Genomic DNA, 25399 nt, shown 5'->3' with positions numbered 1-25399 from the left:
AACAATAAAACGGTGTTATCTTTTTGTTTAATGGAAATTTGAAATCAACTCACCATACACCCACCAAAAACACTCACCACAGAACAAATCTAATGAAGAGAAAACACTGCTTACATCATCTCTGCGACCTGAATGAAAGAACCAACATGTAGCTGCTAAATTCAGAGGGCTGGTATGAAGACATGCAAGATTTAGAGCAGAAACTGTTTGAATCTCTCACGGTCGTATATCAGTGCGCACATAATATCAAGGTTTAGTTCAACTGGAAAACTGTGACGTTTGCATCCGTACACTGGACGATGTGTGAAATTTTAGGCTTTTTCGCTCCACTGAAACACAAGATCAGCAAATACAAAATGTCCGTCACTGAAGCTGGTACTTCATATAGCTCTGTGACTAAATAAACACATTACGGGTCAAGCGCTCTTCAGTTTCCTCAGCCTTAGTCACAATTAAAAGAATAAAATGATGATAACAGTTTACATTACAGTGTCTATATTACAATTAATAATCAGTGGTAATAACAACAAATACTTCAATTTCCACTACGTGCTAACAATCACTGCAATGTAAAGTGTGAACAAAATTATACTGTAAATGGCAAAAAGTCAATTTAAAAAAGCAAAGCTTACAAAATGAATCCAAAACATACACAATGTGTATTTTATACCTCCATTTTATACCGTCAAAAACATTTGACACACATCACTCCAGAATCTTTTCTCAATATGAACAAATTGTTGATAAAACCATTAAACTGCACATTTTCATTTTTTTAATACAATATTGACATCTTTCATTCGCTCATTAATAAATGCCAGATGCATCCAGGACTGAATTTCAAGTGTATAGGTACTGGATGGCAATAAAAGTGGCTATTGGTTTAAAGCCTCTATTAACTACATCAACTCTAGACATTCTGTAAATCTCACATCCTTTATCATTTGGTTCTTCAAAACAGCAGCAAGGTTGAAATACAGCAGCAAAAAAGTTACAACAACTGTTTAATGAATGAATTTATCTGCATCTTTTCATCATCTATTACGACCCACAGCAGACGTGCTTCAAGGTTCGTAATCTCCACTCAAATCTCCATGCTCAGTAAAACAGTCACCTTAAACACACAGGCTGCTATTTTCGAAGCAGTCTCATGGTATAGCGCACCATTGGCTTTCCAGAGAAGAAAACGTGTTCGACTGTGGATAATGGAAGTTACCGTAAAATAGAATAAAACACGTTTTTCCCACAAAGTGCAACAGTCAAGTGTGCGGTCTCACAAGATGTCATTTTGAGCCGGTGATGATGGTGGTGACTGTGGATGGCCGCGCTTGTCGCTCAGGCGTTCCCGTCCTTGAGGAAGAGTTTGCCGCTTGCATGGACGAACCTAGACAAAGATAACACCCTCTTCAAGGGCTGTTCGACAACACGACATAATACAACACAAAGCACATCACTGATGATGAGTAACTCGACATGGTCAACAAAAGTCGTGTCAGCACAACTATTTGTCAATTTCAGCTCAAAGGCCCCAATATACTTGAAGAACGAACTGGTTTGACGCCCAAATTTTCAATCGAAAGTTGCTAAAGCCTGCTCAAAACGTCGCTACATACAGTATCGCTAGCCATCGTCATGCACCAATTTTTTTCTCCTAATCATACTGAATTTGATACACTGCCCACACCCCAAAAAAGTCGCTGTTTGACTTTAAATAGACTAACGAGTCAATGATTGGATCATTATGGCAGTGATTATTATGTTTTTATCATGTTGTATGTTTGGCAAAAGTTCTTCTAACCCTAACCTTTGTCAAACCCTGACCAAAAATGTATGCACCTCTTGATGGAAATAATGTCAAAACATTTATTTCCATCAAGAGGCGCATCATTTTTTTGCCAGAGTCCAGCACTCTTTAAAGTCTCTGCCAGCACATCCCAAAGACTTTCAATGAATTTAAGGAAAGGACTCAATTGAGAGGCCAATTCATGTGTGAAAATGATTCATCATACTCCCTGCCAACCATTGTTTCACATTCTGAGCCCGATGAATCTTGACATTGTCATCCTGGAATATGGACATGATGTGTCTTCCTACAAGGTTGTTTAAGAAATGAAAAGCTACACACTCCATCAATGAGGGTTAGAAGAACTGTTGCCTATAACACGCTAGAAATATAATAATCACTGCAATAATGATCCAATTGTTGACTCTTAAGCATGTGAGTGATTCTAGAATTGGAGAAACATTTTGCATTTTAAACAAAATCAGGCCAAAACTAAGCTAGTTCCAGTAAAGTTAGCTCTGGTTGGTAAACACCTTCAAACTACCGTTGGTCCGTGGTGATGAATTAATAGGTAGGTGTGGTTCTGAGGCGCCGCCTACTTTTGTATGTCAGACACAAGTAAAAACATGAGCTAGAGAGCTGCTTTAAAGTAGAAATTGGTTCTTTTAATTAATAATTCTGTTTTTCACAGTTTTCATGTTTAATAGTGTAAAGCTGCTCGCTTTAAAGCAATCTATTGTATAAAGTGCTATATAAATAATTGTAACTTGATTGGAGTGCAGTGCTTTCTTAACTGCTGTTTTTGCACTGCTGAAATTTTTGTTGAGTGTTTATTTTTTTATTGAGTGGAAAGCGCACAGCACATATTCCTATCTAAACGTCGCTCTCATTAGTGTGGGCAACGTCAGATGTTTGCTAACAGCATATCGTTGCAAGGATATTTCTGACTTCTTTTTACCCCTTAGTGAAGCACGAAAAAAACTTCACTGTGAATATATCGGAGCCTTAAAGCATTGAAGTAAAAACTTACAGTCATTGCGGTGGACTGAAGAAACATCAACCGACTGACTCTTCCCTGGCATGGATGTTGGATTCTGCCTTCTGTGTTGAGAGGAATCCATACTGCTGCCAAGCTGAAGCCGCCTCATATGTCTGATCACTGCAGTAGCATTAAACGCTTGCTGTGAGGAGAGAAGAATTCAGAGCATGAAAATTTAAATCCCAAGTTAAATAGAACACTCGTCAATCAATATGGGTTTTACAATGAATGATCCCAAAGGGCGAAAGGAAGTGGAGGAGGAAAGGAAGTGGTCACTTACTCGCCATTTTGCTTTCGCAAAGTTTTTCTTCATCTGTCGGCTGACTGATTCGTGGATGTTCTTACAGAGCGCAGTATCACCAGCTATCCTGAAATCAGATTAGACAGATGCTTAATTTTTTGTGGAAACCATGATATTTTGTTTCTTTCTTTGATGAATATAGCATTCAAAAGAATAGCATTTATTTTAAACATTATAAAAGTATTTACTATCACTTTTGATCAATTTAATGCATCCATAAATTATTGCAAATAATTATTGATGTAAAAAACTCTTTCACTCCGAACTTTTGAATTATACATCCGGAAAGAATTCACAGCGCTTCACTTTTCCACAATTTGTTACGTTTCAGCCTTATTCCAAAATTGATTCAATTCATTATTTTCCTCCTCAATTCTACAAGCAATACCTCATAATGACAGCATAAAAGAAGTTTATTTGAAATCTTTGCAAATTTATTAAACATAAAAAACGCCACAAATCACATGATGTATTCACAGCCTTTGCCATGACACTCAATATTGAGCGCAAGTGCATCCTGTTTCCACTGATTGTCCTTGAGATGTTTCTACAACTTGACTGGAGTCCACCCTGTGGTAAATTCAATTGATTGGACATGATTTGGAAATGCACACACCTTTCTTTATAAGGTCCCACAGTTAACAGTGCATATCAGAGCACAAACCAAGCAATGAAGTCCAAGGAATTGTCTGTAGACCTCAGAGATAGGACTCTATCAAGGCACAGATCTGGGGAAGGGTACAGAAAAATGTCTGCAGCATTGAAGGTCCCAATGTGCGCAGTGGCCTCCATCATCCGTAAATGGAAGAAGTTTGGAACCCTAGGACTCTTCCTAGAACTGCCACCTGGCCAAACTGAGTGATCGTAGGAGAAAGGCCTTAGTCAGGGAGGTGACCAAAAACCTAAAGGTCACTCTGACAGAACTCATTTCTCTTTAGAGAGAAGAGAACCTTCTAGAAGAACAACCACCTCTGCAGCACTCCACCAATCAGGTCTGTATGGTAGAGTGGTCAGACGGAAGCCACTCCTCAGAGAAAGGCCGTCTGGAGTTGCCAAATGGCACCCGAAGGACTCTGAGACCACGAGAAATAAAATGATCTGGTCTGATGAAACAAAGATTGAACTCTTTGGCCTGAATGGCAAGTGTTATGTCTGGAGGAAACCAGGCACCAGTCATCACCTGGCCGATACCATCTCTACAGTTAAGCATGGTGGTGGCAGCATCATGATGTGGGGATCACTAGATTTTTCACTAGTCAGGATCGAGGGAAAGATGAATGCAGCAATGTACAGAGACATCCTTAATAAAAAGCCTGCTCCAGACCTCTGGAGACCCTGAGACTGACCACACAGCCAAGATAACAAAGGAGTGGCTACAGGACTACTCTGTTAATGTCCTTGAGTGGCCCAGCCAGAGCCCAGACTTGAACCCGATTGAACATCTCTGGAGAGATGCAAAGATAAATTCTTATATAACTTCTTTCATATTGTCATTATGAGGTATTGTTTATAGAATTAAGGGACAAATTATTAATTTAATACATTTTGGAATAAGGCTGTATAAAATTTGGAATAAGGTTGGAAAAAGTGAAGCGCTGTGAATACTTTCTTGATGCACTGTGTAGCACAATATCTTGCATAAAAGCCTATACTATTACACTATTAATTGTTTTTGCATTGTGACATTATTTACATGACACTTAAGCACATTTTCCCCAGTTTCCCTCATTACTTTAATGCATATAAATATTATATTAAATTGCATTATATTGTATTATATTATATTATATTTAGAGTATTTTTGCATCATGGTGTATATGTGTAATTATTTTTTCTGATTGTATTGAATAATGCAAATTACACACTTAAAAGTAAAACATTTGAACACATTAATGAGCATTACAGAGGCAGGGAAATATTCTTAATGTTATTAATACACTGTGTGAGATTCACTCTTAAACCTGCAGCAACTAACTTAACATCAGAACACAGCAAACACAATCATGATCGCTCACCATGGATGCAGAAGAGCCTCATCACAAGTTAACCTCTTTTCTGGATCTTTCTGCATCAGGTTACTAATGAAGTCTTTAGCTATAAAACAACACAAATGTGAAGAAAAAAAACCCTGAATCAGTTACACAAGGGCGCAGTTCTAATTGTGAAAAAATGACACCCTCCTACACTTCCCCAGACACCAGGGAACAGCTTGTGGTGTGGGTGTCGAGTTGTTATTTTCAAATGAAGCTGAATCGCCTAGCGCCAGATAATGCTTTTCAACTGCTGATTTATATTTGGCTGCAATACCTCAGTGTTACTTTCGAAAAAACCCTTATTAAAGTGTTGCTCATGAAAAAAAAAAAAAAAAGTCGTGACTGTCAGTGACAAATAAATACAAGTAACCTAAGTCATCCTCGATGATGGCGTTTCAGTGGGTGGAAGAGACAAAAGGAGGTGAAGAAGGGTGTCATTTTCTACAACAACAAAAGCTTGAACCTGATACAAATAATTATAGAGTTTATGTCATTAACTATAATATAAGATTCACTTAACACTTACCCGAATCAGAAATGTCGTCCCAGTACGGGGAATCAAACTCGTATTCTGCCCTCAGTATTTGCTCAAACAGTTTGGAGTCATTCTCGTCGTAAAACGGAGGGTATCCACACAACCTGAGGAGGTAGAGGATTTTAAAAGTGGTCAGTATTTTAACCTAAAGACCCCTTTCAAAATAATGAATGTAACATTGGTTGGGAAAGCAGCCGTGCATTTCATTTGGGGGAAGGGGGTACTCACAAGATGTAAGCAATAACTCCGATAGACCAGCAGTCCACGGCTTTGCTGTAAGGCTTCTGTGCTAATACCTCTGGAGCTATTAAATGTATTAAACGACAGATAAAATTAACGAAATTATACAATTACTAAAGTGTCAAAATGAGTGCTGTCAAATCGTGTCAAATCGTTAAATCATTATTAATCACACCTAACATAAACGTTTTTATTCATATAATATATGCGTGAATATATATACTTATATTTATATACTTATATTTATATAGAGACCCATAGCCTGACAAGCCAGACCCACATCAAGATGTTTGGTCTGGAAACTCACCATAGACAGGGCTCAATACGAGGGGCGGGATAAACGGTTGTCTATCAAACTCCCTCTGCACGTGATAGGATAGCGCTACAACCAACCAGAGCAACGAAGGTGAAACAGAGCTCGCTGACTGATTAAACATTCGCCGTATCCGGTCGGCTAAACTACGAACACATCTCTTTTTAATAATGACTTCAGTGCCGCTCTTTGTTCTTTTCTCAGAGAAAAGCTTAACTCCAAGTCTTCCAGAGTTGCGGTCAAAGCTGATTCGAAAGACCGCCGCCGTTCGCCAGTTTCTGTGTTAACTAGAAGCACGCTTTTGTTCTCAAAGCTGATGTGTTACAAGCAGGAAAAATGGGCGAGAGTAAGGATGTGAGCGAATTTGACAAGGGCCAAATTGTGAAGGCTAGGCGGCTGGGTCAGAGCATCTCCAAAACTGCAGCTCTTGTGGGGTGTTCCCGGCCTGCAGTGGTCAGGATCTATAAAAAGTGCTCCAAGGAAGGAACAGTGGAGAACCAGCGACAGGGTCATGGACGGCCGAGGCTCATTGATGCACTTGGGGAGCGAATGCTGGTCCGTGTGGTCTGATCAAACAGATGAGCTACTGGAGCTCAAATAGCTCAAAAAGTTAATGCTGGTTCTGATAGAAAGGTGTCAGAATACACAGTGCATCAGTTTGTTGTGTATGGGGCTGCAGAGCCGCTGACCAGTCAGGGTGCCCATGCTGACCCCTGTCCACAGGCAAAAATGCCAACAGTGGGCACGTGAACATCAAATGCGAATCGATTAATCTGGATTAATCAATTTGACAGCACTAGTAAAAAATGTTTTAAAGGATCGTTCACCCAAAAATAAATGTGATCTTAATTTACTCACTCATGTCATTCCAAAACAGTATGTTTTCTAATTAGCTGTTTTTTACCACTTTTAAATATGTACAATTTGCATAGATATAGTTCAAAATGTCAACCAGCAGCATATGGATTTGAAACACATTAAGGTGAGTAAATAATGACCAAATTTGATTCTTGGAAGTACACTGTAAAAAAAAGAAAAGACAAAGACAAACCTTTTCCACACAGGTAAAAAATAATAGTTGGTTTCATGCAAAACACCATCATGGCAACACGATGACACTAAAATAATTCACTAAACATTTATTTAACAACATAAGATGCAACATAAACCCTACTGTACATAACTGATAAAGAAGAAACTGTTATTTCAATAAAAAACATGAAATGTGAAGTGTCCTGTTGAGATTTGTGGGAATATTAATTTATGGTTTTATATTTTAAGATTACTTTTTGTACTTCCAAAAACTCCAATGCTACTGTAAAAATACATGAAACGCCCCATTAGATCTACTACAGTTTTTTCCTCGCATTACCCAATGAACAGGCTTTCCGTACTGTCTTTTATCATTAAAATTATGAAAATTATTTAAAATTTATTCAGATTCAGTGCAGATTCAGATAGATATTTAGTGGATTGACAGTCCTACCCACATATCCTGGCGTCCCACAGGCTGTGGACATGATGTCATTGGCTGCGCCCTCCATCTTGGACAGGCCAAAATCACTTATCATAATCTTGGATTCTTCATGTGGGTTATAATAGAGCAGATTCTCTGGCTGTCAGGAGACGAAAGAGAGGGCGATTAGGTTAAAAAGTCACAGAGAGTTATTTACACTGTACTTGTTTCCACTGAAGTGGGGTGACCTTTCACGTCTTATGTTCCCGCTTCCTATAATGAAACTGTACGTCTATGTACATCGATTTGTTTTGGTGTGAAGGAAATCTGTCAAGGGAAATCATCACCTTCAGGTCCCGGTGGACTATCCCCAGCGAATGGAGGTAGTTAACGGCATCCAGAACTTGTTTGATTAACGCGCTGGCATCCTGCTCCGTGTAGAAGCCCCTCTCCACAATACGGTCAAACAACTCCCCACCGGACACACTGAAAAAATACAATTATTAGTTATCATTCAGAAAAGTCAAACTTACATGGTATGTACAATAATCAATACTAGTGTTTAAACGTTTGGGGTCAGTAAGAAATTTTAATGTTTTTAAAAGAAGTCTCTTATGCTTACAAATTCAGAATTTATTTGATCAGAAACAGAAAAAACTTATCACAATTTAAAATAACTGTTTTCTATTGAATATCTAAAATAATAAAATAATTATTTAAAATAATACTAAAAAAAAAACTAAAATATGAAAAATAAATAAAATTTGTGTTAAGCTAGAGATTCTATACTGTTCAATAAAATGAAACGATTTCAAACAGCAGCAGCAGCAGGTTTGGACACAATTCAGAATGAGAACTGGCTCCCTCTCAAGTCATGAGCTTGATGCGCCACAGGATGTTGAATTGGAATGTGAATCGGAATGACAGGAAGAGAAATTTTTTGGATTGCAACTAAAAGAAATGCACCAGTCGCACAAAAGATATAGGCAAGAGCAGATTACTTCTTAAGTTTTCCATCTTGCAAACTTGCTTCACATTGTTTGGCTCCATTTCAAAGACTTTGTAGACTTAATTATGCACAAACTGAAATAGCAAACAGATTTTACTTACAGTTGCATAATAAGATATAAATGACTGGGGCTCTCGTAAATGTCTTCCAGTGCCACAATGTTCTCATGCTTGATCCTGAAAAGAACAAAATATTTGATCAGTTGCAATCAACCAGAGGCGTTCTTGGGTGGATTATGAAGTCTTTGTTTTGGATGGCTGATGTTGGTTCCCATTACATGTTCCCGTACATATGATCTGGGTTGATATATTGAGCTTTTCTATGCATGCAGACAATGAAAAAAAAAAAAAAAAAACATATTTAAGTTGCTAACAGGTTGCTAAACAACTGAAGTGCAATGCATCCATTATTTATTTCTGTGATGGCAAAGCAGAATTTTCAGCATTACTCAAATTTTCACGTTCGCATGATAAAAATAAATCAATAAAATAAATACAATAACAATGATAAAAATAATAATACATATTTGAACATATTTTAAATTTGTAACGCTTTTTTTACATTCTCCTTCAGGTTTACATTCTCTTTTGGCTTGTGCAGTCTTCACACACACACACACACACACACACACACACACACACACACACACACACACACACACACACACACACACACACACACACACACACACACACACACACACACACACACACACACACGTTGGTCTATGTGGTTTACAGGGACTCTCCATAGGCGTAATGGTTTTTATACTGTACAAACCATATTTTCTATCCCCTTACACTGCCCCTACCCCTAAACCTACCCATCACAGGAAACATTCTGCATTTTTACTTTCTCAAAAAAACATCATTTAGTATGTTTTTAAGGCCGTTTGAATTATGAGGACATTTGATATGTCCTCATAAACCACATTTATAGTGTAATACCAGTGTAATACCCATGTAGTATACAAATTTGTGTCCTCATAAACCACATAAACAGGCTCTCTCACACACACACACACACACACACACACACACACACACACACACACACACACACACACACAAACAAACAAACACACACACACACACACACACACACACACACACACACACAGAGAGAGAAAGACGAGCGCATCAATCTATATCGCGTAATGCCTGCGAAGAGAGGTCTCTCCGGTGAAATAAAACTAAATGCACACACACAAATGCACACAAAATGCAATGTGTCCATGCTCTTAACATACAATCATTGATGAACATTTTAATGAAGAAGAAAACTATATGAGAGCGGATTAGAACTAGAATCATTTGAGACGATTTACTCATCTATTAGCATATGTTCTGAGGAACTCAAATATAAACAGCAGATGTACGTATTTATTCACTCATGCGAATAATCTCGGGACTAATAATATATTTGACTAGCCTGGATGCCAGCCGAACTTAGCCCCGCCCACAATATTTTTAGGTCGGGAAGTTCGGTCTGGCCTCGCTCCATAGAGGAGTAATTATCCCCGAACAGAAACTGTTCGGACCAATGAAATCATCAAGGCGGGCTTCAGACGATGACGGACAGATGATCACCAGTAACGTAATCATGCACGTCATCAAAGGGGCTTGGATTATATTTGTTCAAATCTTAAACGGAGAGCTTGTTTGTATCTGCATTCACCTTCACAATTTCTCTAAGAAATTATGATAATGTTGGGTAAGTACTCTGTGTATCATTAAATTATTTAATTTTTTTACAACACCGGCAAAGATTGTGTATTCCAGCCTGATTCCAGCGCGCATGCAGACAGGGTTGCCAAGTTTGTACAACAAAACCCGCCAACTACTAGCCCTAAACAATAGCTTCCCGGGGGGGTTCTCCGGGAAAAGAATGTGTGTTATTTTGGCAAGGTTGCCTGCTAAAATTCGCACTCATGGGTCTCCATAATAGTCGCTTCATCCCGCGGACACAGAGAACAACCTGCGGAGAAAACGCGGACTTGGCAACACAGTACAATTGAGTTCTGTTGACATTTGACAATGCGTCGCTCCGTTGCTCTGATTGGTTGTTGGTCTATCCAATTGATGTCTTTCCTGGTTGGGTTGAAACACGCCTCATAATCACAGCCCAATGGAGCAGTTTCAGACTCATATTCTGACTAGAATTCAGTATGACCACGTCAGGCTAATATTTGACGCAAATTAATGCAAATATTGTTTGCAAATATTCCCAAATAGATGATTTCCCAACTAGAATTAGACCTAGAATTTGGTTCACTGTTTTGTTTGACCTGGTTATGGCCATAACCATAATTATTTTAAAAATAAAAATGATTATCTATTATTTTTAAATAAAAATAAAAACATTTAATATTTCAGTATTACATAATTATTTCAATTCTATAGGCTATATTTAAATTAATTAAAAAAAACGAGTAGGCAAGAGAAGCCTATATGAACCATTCATGTTCAGAAGAAACATTCAACTGTTCATAATAAAGATTGAGAATGGATCAGTTTTTTTTGTGGAATACTTGATGCGGCCCAGCCTGACCCAGAGACTACCTCCAGCGGCCCCATGTAAAAATGTAACAAAAGACCCCTGGTGTAGTGCTTTAGGCAGAATACAAAAGGGACAATGTAATAAAAATCAATTAATAAAACATAAAATACATTTTAAAATGTGTTGCTTTTTAGACAACCTACAGAGGGACAGAATAATACAATAAAATAAAAAATAAAATAAAAATGTAGTGCTTTAGACAGCTTACAATGGGACAAATATGCCAGTCTTAAACTGCCGGTTTGCTGCATTTCTCATCATTATCAATGTTGAAAACAGTTGTGCTGCTCCTTTTTTGTGGAAACTGTGATACATTATTTTTCAAAGTTCAAAAGTACAGCAGTTATTTGAAAATAGGAATCTTTAGTAACCTTGTATAAATGTCTTTATTGTCACTTTCGATCAAATGAATGCATCCTTGCAGTCAGTAGAATGATTGTCTGACCACTGTGTGCGGCTGCATCCATAATCCAGCTGCACGCTGCAGCGTTTTTACTCGCCTGCTTGCCTGAACGCCTTTTTACCATGACAACCGCGGACCTGTGCTCGGCCTCAACGTGCGGTGAATAGCGAGGTCTGCGGCGGAGGCCACATGAATCATTTCTACGGCCTTTAAAACGCTCGCGATGCTTTTGAAAGGGACAGGTAGGAGTCAGTAAAGGTAGGAGGCTGTGAGGGGCGTGCCGTAACGGCTGAGTCATCTCCCGCTCGGAGGAGAAATGCTGAAACTCCCACTAACCGCTTCCTTTGAACTTCAGGTTTTTTTGTAGTGGCTAGGGGAACTTGTGTGAAGCATGTAATGGGTGTTGGGTTTGTTATTTTAAGCCCTTTCTGGTAGCTTTTAGAATACTTACTTCCTCAGCACTGCAATCTCGTTTTCTATTCCACTCTCTTTTCCTCTTAGTGCTTTTTTAGGGATGCATTTCACGGCGTACATATCTCCTGTGGCCTTCTCTTGGGCCAGGACCACCTCAGAAAACGCTCCACTGGAAAGAGCACAGAAGAAAAGAGAATAATAAAAATGCGGCTGGAAATTTTGGAAATACAAAAAGAGGACAGAGACAAAATATGGTGAATGAAAGCTTAGCAGCACACAGTGGGGTCCAATAGTCTGAAAGCAGAATAAAAAAATAAATAAAAAAATAAAACCAAATAATAAAACAAATATAGTAGAGATTTAGACAGGCTCATACAAAGGAAAAGAATAATAATTTAAATTGATATAAAATAACATAGTGCTATTTTATATCAATTTAAGTGCTATATAGAGAACATACAGAGGGAACAAAAAGAATAAAATAAAATAAAACAGTTGTCTACAGCTCTTCAAATAAACAAACAAACAAACAAATAAACAAATAAAATGCTTCATAAATAAATAAATCATTCAGATAATAAATAAATAAATAAATAAATAAATAAATCCTTTAAAAATAAATAAAAACAATAAAATCCTTCAAATAATAAATAAATAAAATGCTTCATAAATAAATAAATCATTCAGATAATAAATAAATAAATAAATAAATAAATAAATAAATCCTTTAAAAATAAATAAACAATAAAATCCTTCAAATAATAAATAAACAAAATCCTTCAAATAATAAACAAACAAACAAATAAATAAATACAGTTATAGCGCTTTAGACAGCCTACAAAAGAGCAAAAACATAAAATAATAAAATAAAACATTAGTGATTTAAATAGCCTACAAAGGGACAGAAACATCAAATAATAATAATATAATAATAAAATATTTACGAAAATTTTGATTTGCCCATTTTATGAGCATTTCAAATTGCAAGGACCACTTCAAATGTTTCACTATGTTTGTACATTTTCCAAAAATTGATGCTCAAAAGCATAGCCAAACCCACACAAACACATTCATGTCTCGGATTCTTCAGGGATGTTGTATCATATGCACTATGTGTAATCAGTTGGCCATTGTGGCTTATAGCTAAGCCTTTATTGGTCACTGAAAATCCTCTTTAATCCTTTAGCACACACACACACACACCGACAGACATTTACAAACACCGACACGAGCGTTCGCGGCAATTCTGAAAGCTTGGAACAAAAGGCCGTTCCTAAACCTTTTGATCAAAATATAGGGCTTGGTGCTTTGCCAAAACAAATCATTTGTCATCTGTTTCTTAAACTGTAAAATTCAACTCTCATCTGCAATTGAAACGCAAGCCCTTTAGGAGGCTAGAAATGTAGTGACTCATTGGCCGAGCGCCCAGCAGGTTGAGTACTTGTGTAAGCTATGTGTTCATATGAGCGTGTGAGATTGCAGTGGGCGCAGCATTCATCTCTGCAAAGGATTAAACTGGAGAAAAAACAACAGCCACAACAGTGTGTCAGCCACACACTAGAGTGCATTAAACAGATCAGACTAACACATATGTAATTCAGACACCTTTTACACGGCAACATTAATGGTGTTTTCCGGTGCAAAAGTCATTGACAATGTGCTAGAGTTTTATGGATGGTTGCTAGAACGTTGATAGGCGGTTGTAAAGACGTTCAGAGTGGATGTAAGTGAACTGCTTTGTGGTTGCTAGGGAGTTATGAGTGGTTGCTAGGTGTTTGCTTACTGGGGCCAAGTCAGAACACAGCAAATCTGTCAGCGCAAACTCTAAACAAAAAACGAAACAAAACAAAGAACTAAATTTAGGGGAGTCAACCAGCAAGAAAAAAACAAAAACAATGCAACAACAAAAAAGAGAAGTAAATAAATAAATAAATAAATAATAAATACAACTTAAAATCACAACGCTTAAACTCATATGATAAAATAAAAAATAAAAAAATGTAATAAACAAATAGCAATGATTTAGATGTTTAGAAAAATAAAATCATAAAATAAAATAAAAATTAATAAATAATGTAACAAACTAATAAAGAAAATAAATAAAATAAAAACATTATTTAAAAAAAATTATAAACAAATAAAATAATTAAAAATAGCAATGCTTTACAGTCCACAAAGGGAAAAAAAATCATAAAATAAAATATAATAAAAAAAATTATTAAAAAATGTATAAAATAGAAAATAAAATAAATAAGAATAGTAGTGCTTTGGACAGCCAACCAAGGGAAAAATCATAAAATAAACAAATAATATAAAATAAATAAAAATCACAACGCTTTAGATAATTTACAAATGGAAAAAAAAAATCATATCATTAAATAAATAAAATAAAATAAAATATGAAATGAAATAAAATAAAAAGTAAAAGAAACATGTTTTTATAAATAAATAAAAATAGCAATACTTTAGATGTTTAGAAAAAAACATAAAATAAAAAATCTATAAATAATGTAATAAACCAACACAATAAATAAAATGAAACATAAAATAAATAAAATACTAAATTATTTTTAAAAATGTTTATAAACAAATAAAATAAACAAAAATAGCACTGCTTTAGACAGTCTACAAAGGGGGAAAAATAAACAAAATAAAACATTTATTAAAAAAATTATAAAATAGAAAATAAAATAAATAAGATTAGTAGTGCTTTAGACAGCCAACAAAGGGGGAAAACAAGTTGAAATAAAGTAAAATAATATTTTAAATAATCTTATCAAATAAAGAAATATATTGTTTTATACATGGGGAAAAAAAGAATCATTTCTATAATTCTGGTGATTCAATTTAACAAACAGCACACCAAATATAAATCACGGGGATTCAACTAAAAAACAACAACCAAAAGAGCATGATTCAGGTGATCGATATCCATCTGATGGAGAATGTAATAGAGTAGCTGATTCCGTTTTGGCCATCAATCTAAAAAGCAGGAGTCAGTTAACCAACCAGCAGCAGAGGAAATCATCACAGCTAGGAAGTGTAAGTTTACAAACTCAAGGCAGCTACATGACGTGTGTCACAGCTTGAGGTGAAGACAAAGAAAGCAGGACCGTTAACCCACATCCACTGACCTTTATGTGCTTTGTGTTCCTTGTTGTGCACCTGTAAAGTCTATTGTGCAGTTAAGCTTGTCAGAGTCAAAGCTGACAGTTATTCTCTGGAAAGCATTTGTGTACCCATTACACCCCTCATTTGCATAGCATGAGGTCAACAAAGAACCAGTGATCATATATCATGACTATGTGGTCCATGACCTCAATGCTTTGCGGTAATGCTGAATTTCTCATGTAAATGTCAGAGTTTCATAAGTCTATATATGTGGGTGTAGTTACTTATATGGGATGTAAGAGAAAGTCAATTCAAAATAATATAGGACATTTTTTACTATAACTCCGATTGTATTTGTCTGAAAGAAGAATGTCATATACACCTAGAATAACTTGAGGGTGAGTAAATTATGGCCTTATTTTCGTTTTTATCCTTTTAAGATGATGATGTCAAGTCATGTCAACTTTATTTATATAGTGCTTTTTACAATGCCGATTGTTTCAAAAGCAGCCACATGCATAAATCAACATGCACCGATGCTACATTTTTAATATGTTGTAATCATTATGTTTACAACTTGCAATATTTACGTCTGCCTAAAAGTTATTACATGATGCAATGATTTGAACTGCGGACTTGGCAACACAGTGCAGTTGAACTCTGTTGACATTTGACAATGCGTCGCTTCGTTGCTCTGATTGGTTGTAGGTGTATCCAATTGCTGTCTTTCCTGGTTGGGTTGAAACACGCCCCATAATCACTTCCCAATGGAGCAGTCTCAGACTCATATTCTTGCAAGTAATATGCAAGTGCTATACAAATAAATGTGAACTGTATTTTATCAATGCCATACTGAACGTAAGCGACCTCAGGTAAATTCAGGAAAACTGACACCTCCACTCAGAAGTTAACAGGATTAACACGGGATTAATCTAAAATTAACGGATTACTTAACACTTACACTGATTGTATTTTCGCATTTAGAAAACGGTACAGATGGAGTTTGAACAATAGGGAGATTCATTATGTGAAGGAAAGTCTGAGCTATTTCTGACAATGCTGCATTGTGCATTGTGTCGTTAGTTCACCCAAAAATGAAATGTATGTCATTAATGACTCCCCCTAATGTTGTTCCACACCCGCAAGACCTCCGTTCATCTTCAGAACACAGTTAAAGATATTTTATATTTAGTCCGAGAGCGTATCTACAGTCTTGTTCAAAATAATAGCAGTACAATGTGACTAACCAGAATAATCAAAGTTTTTCGTATATTTTTTATTGCTACGTGGCAAACAAGTTACCAGTAGGTTCAGTAGATTGTCAGAAAAGAAACAAGACCCAGCATTCATGATATGCACGCTCTTAAGGCTGTGCAATTGGGCAATTAGTTGAATTAGTTGAAAGGGGTGTGTTCAAAAAAATAGTAGTGTCTACTTTTGACTGTACAAACTCAAAACTATTTTGTACAAACATTTTTTTTCTTCTGGGATTTAGCAATCCTGTGAATCACTAAACTAATATTTAGTTGTATGACCACAGTTTTTTAAAACTGCTTGACATCTGTGTGGCATGGAGTCAACCAACTTGTGGCACCTCTCAGCTGTTATTCCACTCCATGATTCTTTAACAACATTCCACAATTCATTCACATTTCTTGGTTTTGCTTCAGAAACAGCACTTTTGATATCACCCCACAAGTTCTCAATTGGATTAAGGTCTGGAGATTGGGCTGTCCACTCCATAACATTAATTTTGTTGGTTTGGAACCAAGACTTTGCCCGTTTACTAGTGTGTTTTGGGTCATTGTCTTGTTGAAACAACCGTTTCAAGGGCATGTCCTCTTCAGCATAGGGCAACATGACCTCTTCAAGTATTTTAACATATGCAAACTGATCCATGATCCCTGGTATGCGATAAATAGGCCCAACACCATAGTAGGAGAAACATGCCCATATCATGATGCTTGCACCTCCATGCTTCACTGTCTTCACTGTGTACTGTGGCTTGAATTCAGAGTTTGGGGGTCGTCTCACAAACTGCCTGTGGCTCTTGGACCCAAAAAGAACAATTTTACTCTCATCAGTCCACAAAATGTTCCTCCATTTCTCTTTAGGCCAGTTGATGTGTTCTTTGGCAAATTGTAACCTCTTCTGCACATGCCTTTTTTTTTAACAGAGGGACTTTGCGGGGGATTCTTGAAAATAGATTAGCTTCACACAGACGTCTTCTAACTGTCACAGTACTTACAGGTAACTCCAGACTGTCTTTGATCATCCTGGAGGTGATCATTGGCTGAGCCTTTGCCATTCTGGTTATTCTTCTATCCATTTTGATGGTTGTCTTCCGTTTTCTTCCACGTCTCTCTGGTTTTGCTCTCCATTTTAAGGCATTGGAGATCATTTTAGCTGAACAGCCTATCATTTTTTGCACCTCTTTATAGGTTTTCCCCTCTCTAATCAACTTTTTAATCAAAGTACGCTGTTCTTCTGAACAATGTCTTGAACGACCCATTTTCCTCAGCTTTCAAATGCATGTTCAACAAGTGTTGGCTTCATCCTTAAATAGGGGCCACCTGATTCACACCTGTTTCTTCACAAAATTGATGACCTCAGTGATTGAATGCCACACTGCTATTTTTTTGAACACACCCCTTTCAACTAATTCAACTAATTGCCCAATTGCACAGCCTTAAGAGCGTGCATATCATGAATGCTGGGTCTCATTTGTTTTCTGAGAATCTACTGAACCTACTGGTAACTTGTTTGCCACGTAGCAATAAAAAAATATACGAAAAACCTTGATTATTCTGGTTAGTCACATTGTACTGCTATTATTTTGAACAAGACTGTAAGTGTATACACACTACTGTCCATGTCCAGAAAGGGAATAAAAACATCATCAGAGTAGTCCATATGTGACATCAGTGGGTTAATCTTCTCTTCCGATTTGGTTTCCAATCCTCAAATAAAGATTCAAACGGTCATGAATCAGCGGATTGATTCATGATTCGGATCGTGTGTCAAAGTGCCAAACTGCTGAAATCACGTGACACTGGCAATCCGAATCATGAATCAATCTGTTGATTCACAACCGTTTGAATCTTTATTTGAGGATTGAAAACCAAACCAAAGAAAAGACAATGCTGGATAAAGTTGTAGTTTTTGTTATTTTTGGACCAGAATGTATTTTCGATGCTTCAAGATACTCTAACTAACTAACTGATGTCACATATGGACTACTTTGATGATGTTTTTATTCCCTTTCTGGACAAGGACTGTAGTGTGCATACACTTCCATACGCTCTCCGACTAAATCTAAAATATCTTAAACTGTGTTCTGAAGATGAACGGAGGTCTTACGGGTGTGGAACTACATTAGTGTGAGGAGTAAATGACATAAATTTAAATTCTGGGTGAACTAACCCTTTAAACTAAGGCTCTGTTTACACCTGGTATTTTGGTCGATCGGATCACAAGAGGACGGCGCTGAGTACAGGTGTAAACGGGGTCTAAAATGTTTTGAGCGTGTCAACTTTTTCCCACTTCCAGAGGTAGACGAAAACCCTTCAACTGGATTGCTTTCGTAGTGTAAAGGCTCAGGTGGTTGAATGCGTTTGAACAGCCATGAAAGACGCCTGCTCTTCGGCTACTGACCTGATGCGGAAACATTATGAGAAGCGCGCTAGCCAGACGGGATTTAAACTTTGTCGGCTGGAGACCCAAGTTTGGTTTTGAGGAGGAAAAAAGCTGCCCCCCCCCCCCCCCCCCCCCCACATACGTTTACAGGCCATATACCCTCCCCTTGAAGAAATCAGGACAGAAGAGGTTAAAAGTGGACAAAACGGATTAAAACACCAGGTGCAAATGGGAAAGCATCTTCCTCGTCTACCAAAACAACCAAAACGCATCTTAACACCTGTGTAAACAGGGTGTAAAATCAGCATGCTGAATTCTGCAGTTTCTAAGGATGAGTTCATTTTTTCTGTCCTGCTTTTGAAACGTCTGTGTGCTGCCTCTGAAAGCTGAGTCTGTAAAATCTTGTGTAAAGCGTATTAGGGAATCTGTTATGTCATCTTCAGGATGGGAAATCCTAGAGAGATAATCCAGGTAAAACGTGTTCTAGATTTATGCCTGTTCTTCATCGCATCAGCTTTAAACATCCATTGTCAAGTGGAATTCTATTTTTATATATTATTTATATATATATATATATATATATATATATATATATATATATATATATATATGCGCAATTTATTTAACATTTTCAAAACGGAAAATGACTTAAAACTATAGATGCACAATATATATCGGCCACATCCACCCACAGTGATATATGTTTATTTTTAATGTTATCATTATCGCCCTGATAAGAAAATTAAGCTAATATATTAAAGCTGATAAATGTATAACTGCATTTCTTTCATCTAAAAGACTTCAGATGCACACTGTTCGCCATGATGGCTTTGAATTGCTTGAAATATGATTGAAATCACTTCAAAAAGTTAAATACAGTTAAGTGCAACATACACAAGTCTTTCATATAAGAAACATAAAATACAATTATTTGAATTATGTGCTTGGGAAATGGCTTTTAAAGGAGCATTGTGTAGTATTTATTATCTATTGACAAAATACAATATAATATACATAACTATGTTTTCAGAGGAGCATTAAGACCTTCCACAATGTACTGTTATGTTTTTATTACCTAGAATGAGCCATTTCTGTCTACATACATGCTCAGAAAAAAGGTACAAAAGCGTTCACTGGGATGGTCCCTTCAAAAAGGTTCTAAAATGTACCATTTAGGTACTAATATCTACACTTGTGGTACCAATATTTACCTTTGAAAGACTAATATGCACTCTTTAGGTTCAAAGTTGTACCTTTTTTGTAAAGGTACCATGCCAGTGACAGCTTTTGTACTTTTTCTTCTGAGAGTGTACACCTCGGGTCCCCTTATAGTGAAATTGCCATTTTGCACCGCCATGTTTCTACAGTAGCCCTAAACGGACAAATTTCTCTACATAGCGCTAGCTACTCTCCTGCTGTCTCAGACGCCGACATTTTTGTCCTGTGTTGGACAGTGGGGTGAATGGTGGGCAGTTGCAATTCACAACCTCACCACTAGATGCCGCTAAAATGAACACAGTGCACCTTTAATGGCGAGACTTTTTATGTAAGTAGGCTCTCCAAAATTATATACAAATTTGGATTTAGATTTATCGGCTAATATATTGGTTATTGTTTTTCAAATATAAAGAATTATCAACTAGGGGCTGAACGACTTCCATTTTTTTAAAGTCAACATTTATGTGATGAAAGTCGAGTCGACGTCGACTATTCACTGATGACATTAATAAACAAATAACCATGAGCCTCGAGCTGAGCCTCGAACTCGGGTCTTCTTGTGCACAGGACAGCTATGGCATATGACACAGCGCTGCCCATGAGGTTATTGGTCCTACATAACAGCTTTTGTATCAGTTCTTTTGTCTTATGGTCGTTATATTTCTCACAGATTTCTGCTTGTTCTGAATAAGATACAGATAAAGTAGCACAATAAAGATATGAATGCATTTGTGGGTGATTGTGTGTGAATTAATTCTACCTGGCAGCGTCTCTCTACTAATAGTGAAGCTATGAGTTTTAGTTATCAAGAAATATATGCTAGAACATTTCAGTTTCTAAGCTATTTTATTGATAAATCACAGAACAGTGTTGACAATACATTCTGCGCTACTGAATGGTTGTGTGAGGCGCGCGCGATCTCCGCGTGATCAGGCTGTGTGTGTGTTGCAATGAAGCACGCAGTTTAGCGTGATGATTAACTTACGTGTACAATAAGCCTGCATTCTCCCGAGTAATTTTAAGTATCCAGATGGTATAATCAAACATGTCTTGTGGAGAGCTCACGGAGTATACATTTATTTGTCATTTTTAACTGTTCAAACATCAAAGCAGAGCCTGTGTCAGGAAATTGTTTATCCTGTTGCGCCCTCTATAGGCCAGCGACTAGTCGACGTCAAGCTTAAAGCGTCATGACAGAGCATTAAGGTCGACTAGTCGGTGCAACCTAGCCTAGAAATCTAGACGCACCCTAGCGGCAGCAAATTTAATCTGCCCGCAAGTGTCGTCTAGGAACTCTCAATACCCTTCTGAGCTGTATTCCTCACAATCTGGACGGGCCAATCACATCGTGTATAGAGTCGGCGGGCGGGGCCATAATGACCACGGCCGAGTTGCGTTTGCATGCTTCTGTTGTCTAGTAAACACAGAAACTGGCGAACGGCGGTCTTTCAAATCAGCTTTGAGCGCAACTCTGGAAGACTTGGAGTTAAGCTTTTCTCTGAGAAAAGAACAAAGAGCGGCACTGAAGTCATTCTTAAAAAGGGAAGATGTGTTCGGAGTTTAGCCGACCGGATACGGTGAATGTTTAATCTATCAACGAGCTCTGCTTCACCTTCGTTGCTCTGGTTGGTTGTAGCACTATCCTATCACGTGCAGAGGGAGTTTGAAAGACAACCGTTTATCCCGCCCCTCGGATTGAGCCCTGTCTATGGTGAGTTTCCAGACCAAACATCTTGATGTGGGTCTGGCTTGTCAGGCTAGGTGCAACCCCGAGTATCAACCAACATTTTCATAGGAGGTTGCTCCATACTAAAAAATCTGTATTATGCTGTCTGGCCAATAGTTGGTGATGTCGCTTCTGAATGCTTCAAATTTTTTAGAGATCCTGAAGACCTTGATTAGAAGGTTCTGGTGTGTTTGACTAAGGGTTCGTTTACACGACTATGATGTCCTAAAAACTGAATAATTTTTCTTTGCGTTTTTGACGTACAGATGACAACGGCGTCAAAACGATCCTGGTTCACACTAATCCTTGAAAACTAAACACTGTGTTATTCACACAAGGCCAATAGATGGCGATGCCACTTTGTAAAGAAACACTACAGGCCTCATGTGCATGACATTTTCACAAATTAGCATTTTTGTAGTTAAAACGGAAACAACAACGGTATCGTTTACAAAAAACTTGCACTTTGAAAAAAAGTTTGTCTTCAGGCGTGTTTCCAAAACGCTGCTGTTGTGCAAATCAATGGTCAAAATGCATTCAAAGTTTTCAGTTTTCATGTAGACGGCTTCTAAAATTGGAGCTGAACTCTCTCCAGGAGCAGATTTGACCTGTGGTTTAATTCATGCTGTTGATGATGAATTATGGTCATTACTTCATCATCATCATCATCATCATCATCACCATTAGAACGCAAGAGAAGAACACAAAGCACTGGAACACTGAAGAAATAACATCATCCATGCAACATTAGAACGACTTCAAAAGCTCTTCTGCTATGGTGTGTGGACAATACAATAAAAACATTCATAATCTAGACAAGCAGAGAGAGAGAGAGAGAGAGAGAGAGAGAGAGAGAGAGAGAGAGAGAGAGAGAGAGAGAGAGAGAGAGAGAGAGAGAAGAGAGAGAGAGAGAGAGAGACTTGAGAAACAGAAATAGAGGAAAGCCTGGATATGAGTCTTTCCCTTCTTCTCCACTCATATAATCCACAGTCAACACTTCAAAGCGTTGGGGTGGGGTGAGGTGCTGAACCTCAGATGACATGCAGTCAAACAGTCAGATTAAAACATGTGCACACACCACTGTGATTCCTGCTGTTGGACCGCTGAGATCTAACAGAGCAGCACAGCCTGGGACATGGAGGACGCTGTGAACTGTAAAACTATTGTAAATAACATGACTATTGGAGCTTCTATACAAATTAAACATTTATAGGTCGAGATCGGCCTGTTTACACCAAAGCCTCTAGTAAATCCTTTTGCAAGTCATTGAGTCTTTTGGTGTTCTATGGTTAAAAACTTATGTAATACATATCTCCAGCGGGTTACGATGTCTGTTCGTGACCCGACCGACCTCAGCTGACTTATACACACGTATAATGCTCACATTTTAGATGTTTGGAAAAGGCAGTGAAATAAAAAATAAGTTAAATAAAAAAATAATAAAATGAAAAACAAAAATAAAATAAAAATAAAATAATAAAACGAATTAAATAAAAATGTTTCAGTTATCATGTATGTCTGACCAATGTCAGCTCCGTTACATATTATCTTCAGATGTTCGGAAAAGCTAAAAAAAAAAAAAAAAAAAAAAAAATTAAAAAAAAAAATTAAATTTCATTTTTAAATTTTATTGTGTTATTATTTATGTCTAACCTGACCAACATCATCAGTTTTAAATAGGAAAATATTAAAAGTCTTTGGTCATTTTTTTGAGCGTGATGCTAATGGTCTAATCCGATTCAATGATGTATGCTAAGCTATGCTAAAAGTGCTCCCGCCAGATACAGAGATCGGCTGAATGGATTCAAAAACGGTAAAACTGTGTAACTCTAAGGAACTTGGAAAATAAGACTATTTTCAAAAAAAGTGGAGTGTTCCTATAAGGACAGATATTGCAATCGATTTCTAAAAAAAACGCTTCAGAAATGAAGCGTACTGGTAGTTAATTTTCAGTGGTGGTGAACGTGTCAGCTAAAGGACCATCACAGTTTAGGGGGGAGAAATAAAAAAACACAAATGGTAAAAAAATGAAAAAGGTTTCCTCTCTCTAAAGGACATAAAAATACCTGTCCCTGTTTTTGGTCCCTGCACACCATATAAATAGAAATCGCCTGGTCTATTTCAAGGCATTACATGGGGAAAGCCAGTTAACCTGTACTTCAATGCTGCTACAACAGAAAAGGAATCCAGAAACTGTCGTTAAAAAGCCATGTTGCCAGATGTGGAATAATGAAACAGACAGAAGAAGGTTTGCTCTGATAGAGCACACTACCAAGTAGGTTAAGTATGGATTTAAAGTGCATATTATGCATTGATACAGAACATAATACAGAGACCAAGGCATTATATTCTACATCTGTTTCAATGTACAACTGTTCATATTGGCATTTACTTATGTCTTATAGTGACAGGGTTGACAGTTGTATAGTTAATTTAGTCTTGCTCTCAAGGTCATGATACTAAATGATTATTAGAAAAAAAATATCGTATGCTGATGTTTCTAAAAAAAAAAAAAAATCATGGTGACAAGGCTGACTGAAAAACCCTACAAAATGTAAGACAGTGATACCCCCACACACGATTTACAATGGTAACAGGGTTGATTAATAATGTTATGTCTTATAATGGTATAATGACAGAAAGGCTTTCTGGTCCATTTTAATATCTTAATAATATTAATGTAGACTACTAGCTTTTATTTCCATATATTTACATACGTACATTGGCTTACACATAGCACTCACGAGGGACAAAAAAGGGGGGAAAAAACCTTTTCGTGATTCAGTGAGCCGTAAAAACAAGCTTTCACTTTTAAACCATTTAAAACCCAGTAAATATGTGTCTAATGGATGGTAAAGTAATTGAGAATATTTTTACAAATCAAACTTTGAGGACCAACACTGGAGGACTGATATTCAGATGTCAATGCCAAAGCATCATTCATACTCACGTCCCGAGGATTTCCTTAAACTCAAATATCTTCCTGATGTCATCCACTTGCTTTTTCCATGTTCCATTCACAGATTCCTCGCTTCCCCTGGCCATGGTGCTTCCAGGGAGAGCGCTGCCTCCGAATAACCTTCTTAACGCGTCAATCTTTCCAGCCTTACAGGAAACACAAAACACAGATAAAGACGCGAACGCGACTATCGGTCTCTGTGACTGACTGTCTGACCGACTTCAATCGTTGCTCGCATTCCGTTTCATGCCGCCCGGTACCGCCAACAGAACGAGGACTGACCGACGCACAGCGACTAATCCAATCGCGCGAACCACCGCGGATCCCGCCTCACTGACTGACTCACCGCGACGAGGAGCTGAACCGACAGAACGTGCAGCGCGCGCGCAAATGCGTAATTTCTTGAGGTTCTGCAAAGTAGGGCTGTTGTAACGCACCGGTTGATAAATGATGCAACTGTTGCCCGGTAAATAACCGGCGAGCGCGTGCGAGGGATGACAGCAGACGGCTGACCAGACTGCGTCAGGAACAGTAGGCTACACCTGCTGCATGAAGAGTAATACTGCATTCATTATTACCCGTCCAAACTAACAGGGTAGTAATGAAAGGCACTTTCTAAAACATGCGATTTAGGACAGATTATCAGAATATTTCTCAGGGCAAA

General features: G+C 37.5%; 1 protein-coding gene across 2 annotated transcripts; it reads right to left on the bottom strand.

The window, feature by feature from the left end:
- On the bottom strand, positions 1 to 25273 carry camk1db (calcium/calmodulin-dependent protein kinase 1Db). Of its 2 annotated transcripts, none has more exons than XM_067437037.1 (11): positions 24727 to 25273; positions 12123 to 12254; positions 8811 to 8885; positions 8048 to 8186; positions 7731 to 7860; positions 5920 to 5995; positions 5683 to 5795; positions 5139 to 5217; positions 3103 to 3190; positions 2814 to 2964; positions 1 to 1384 (listed from the first exon to the last, which is right to left on the bottom strand). In XM_067437037.1, the coding sequence occupies exons 1-11, from the start codon at positions 24819 to 24821 to the stop codon at positions 1284 to 1286; spliced, it is 1179 nt and encodes a 392-aa protein (XP_067293138.1). In that variant the 5' UTR covers positions 24822 to 25273; the 3' UTR covers positions 1 to 1283. The 2 variants fall into 2 exon arrangements, with proteins under 2 accessions (XP_067293138.1, XP_067293139.1); XM_067437038.1 differs by having other exon boundaries at positions 1 to 1413; positions 24727 to 25271.
- Between the last annotated feature and the right edge of the window lie 126 nt (positions 25274 to 25399).

This window comes from Pseudorasbora parva, chromosome 25 (assembly GCF_024679245.1).
Source record: "Pseudorasbora parva isolate DD20220531a chromosome 25, ASM2467924v1, whole genome shotgun sequence".
Lineage (NCBI taxonomy): Eukaryota > Metazoa > Chordata > Actinopteri > Cypriniformes > Gobionidae > Pseudorasbora > Pseudorasbora parva.
Note: the sequence above shows the minus strand (reverse complement) of the source record. Positions and strands in the feature narration are given on the sequence as shown.

What these genes read in the sequence shown, in the direction of transcription:
- camk1db (XM_067437037.1), bottom strand. Translation starts at nt 24,821, where the DNA reads ATGGCCAGGGGAAGCGAGGAATCTGTGAATGGAACATGGAAAAAGCAA. An exon ending in GGAGTTATTGCTTACATCTT is followed by an intron (nt 5,796 to 5,919) that starts GTGAGTACCCCC and finishes CTACCTCCTCAG; the next exon opens with GTTGTGTGGATACCCTCCGT. An exon ending in GAGGCTCTTCTGCATCCATG is followed by an intron (nt 3,191 to 5,138) that starts GTGAGCGATCAT and finishes ATCTGATTTCAG; the next exon opens with GATAGCTGGTGATACTGCGC.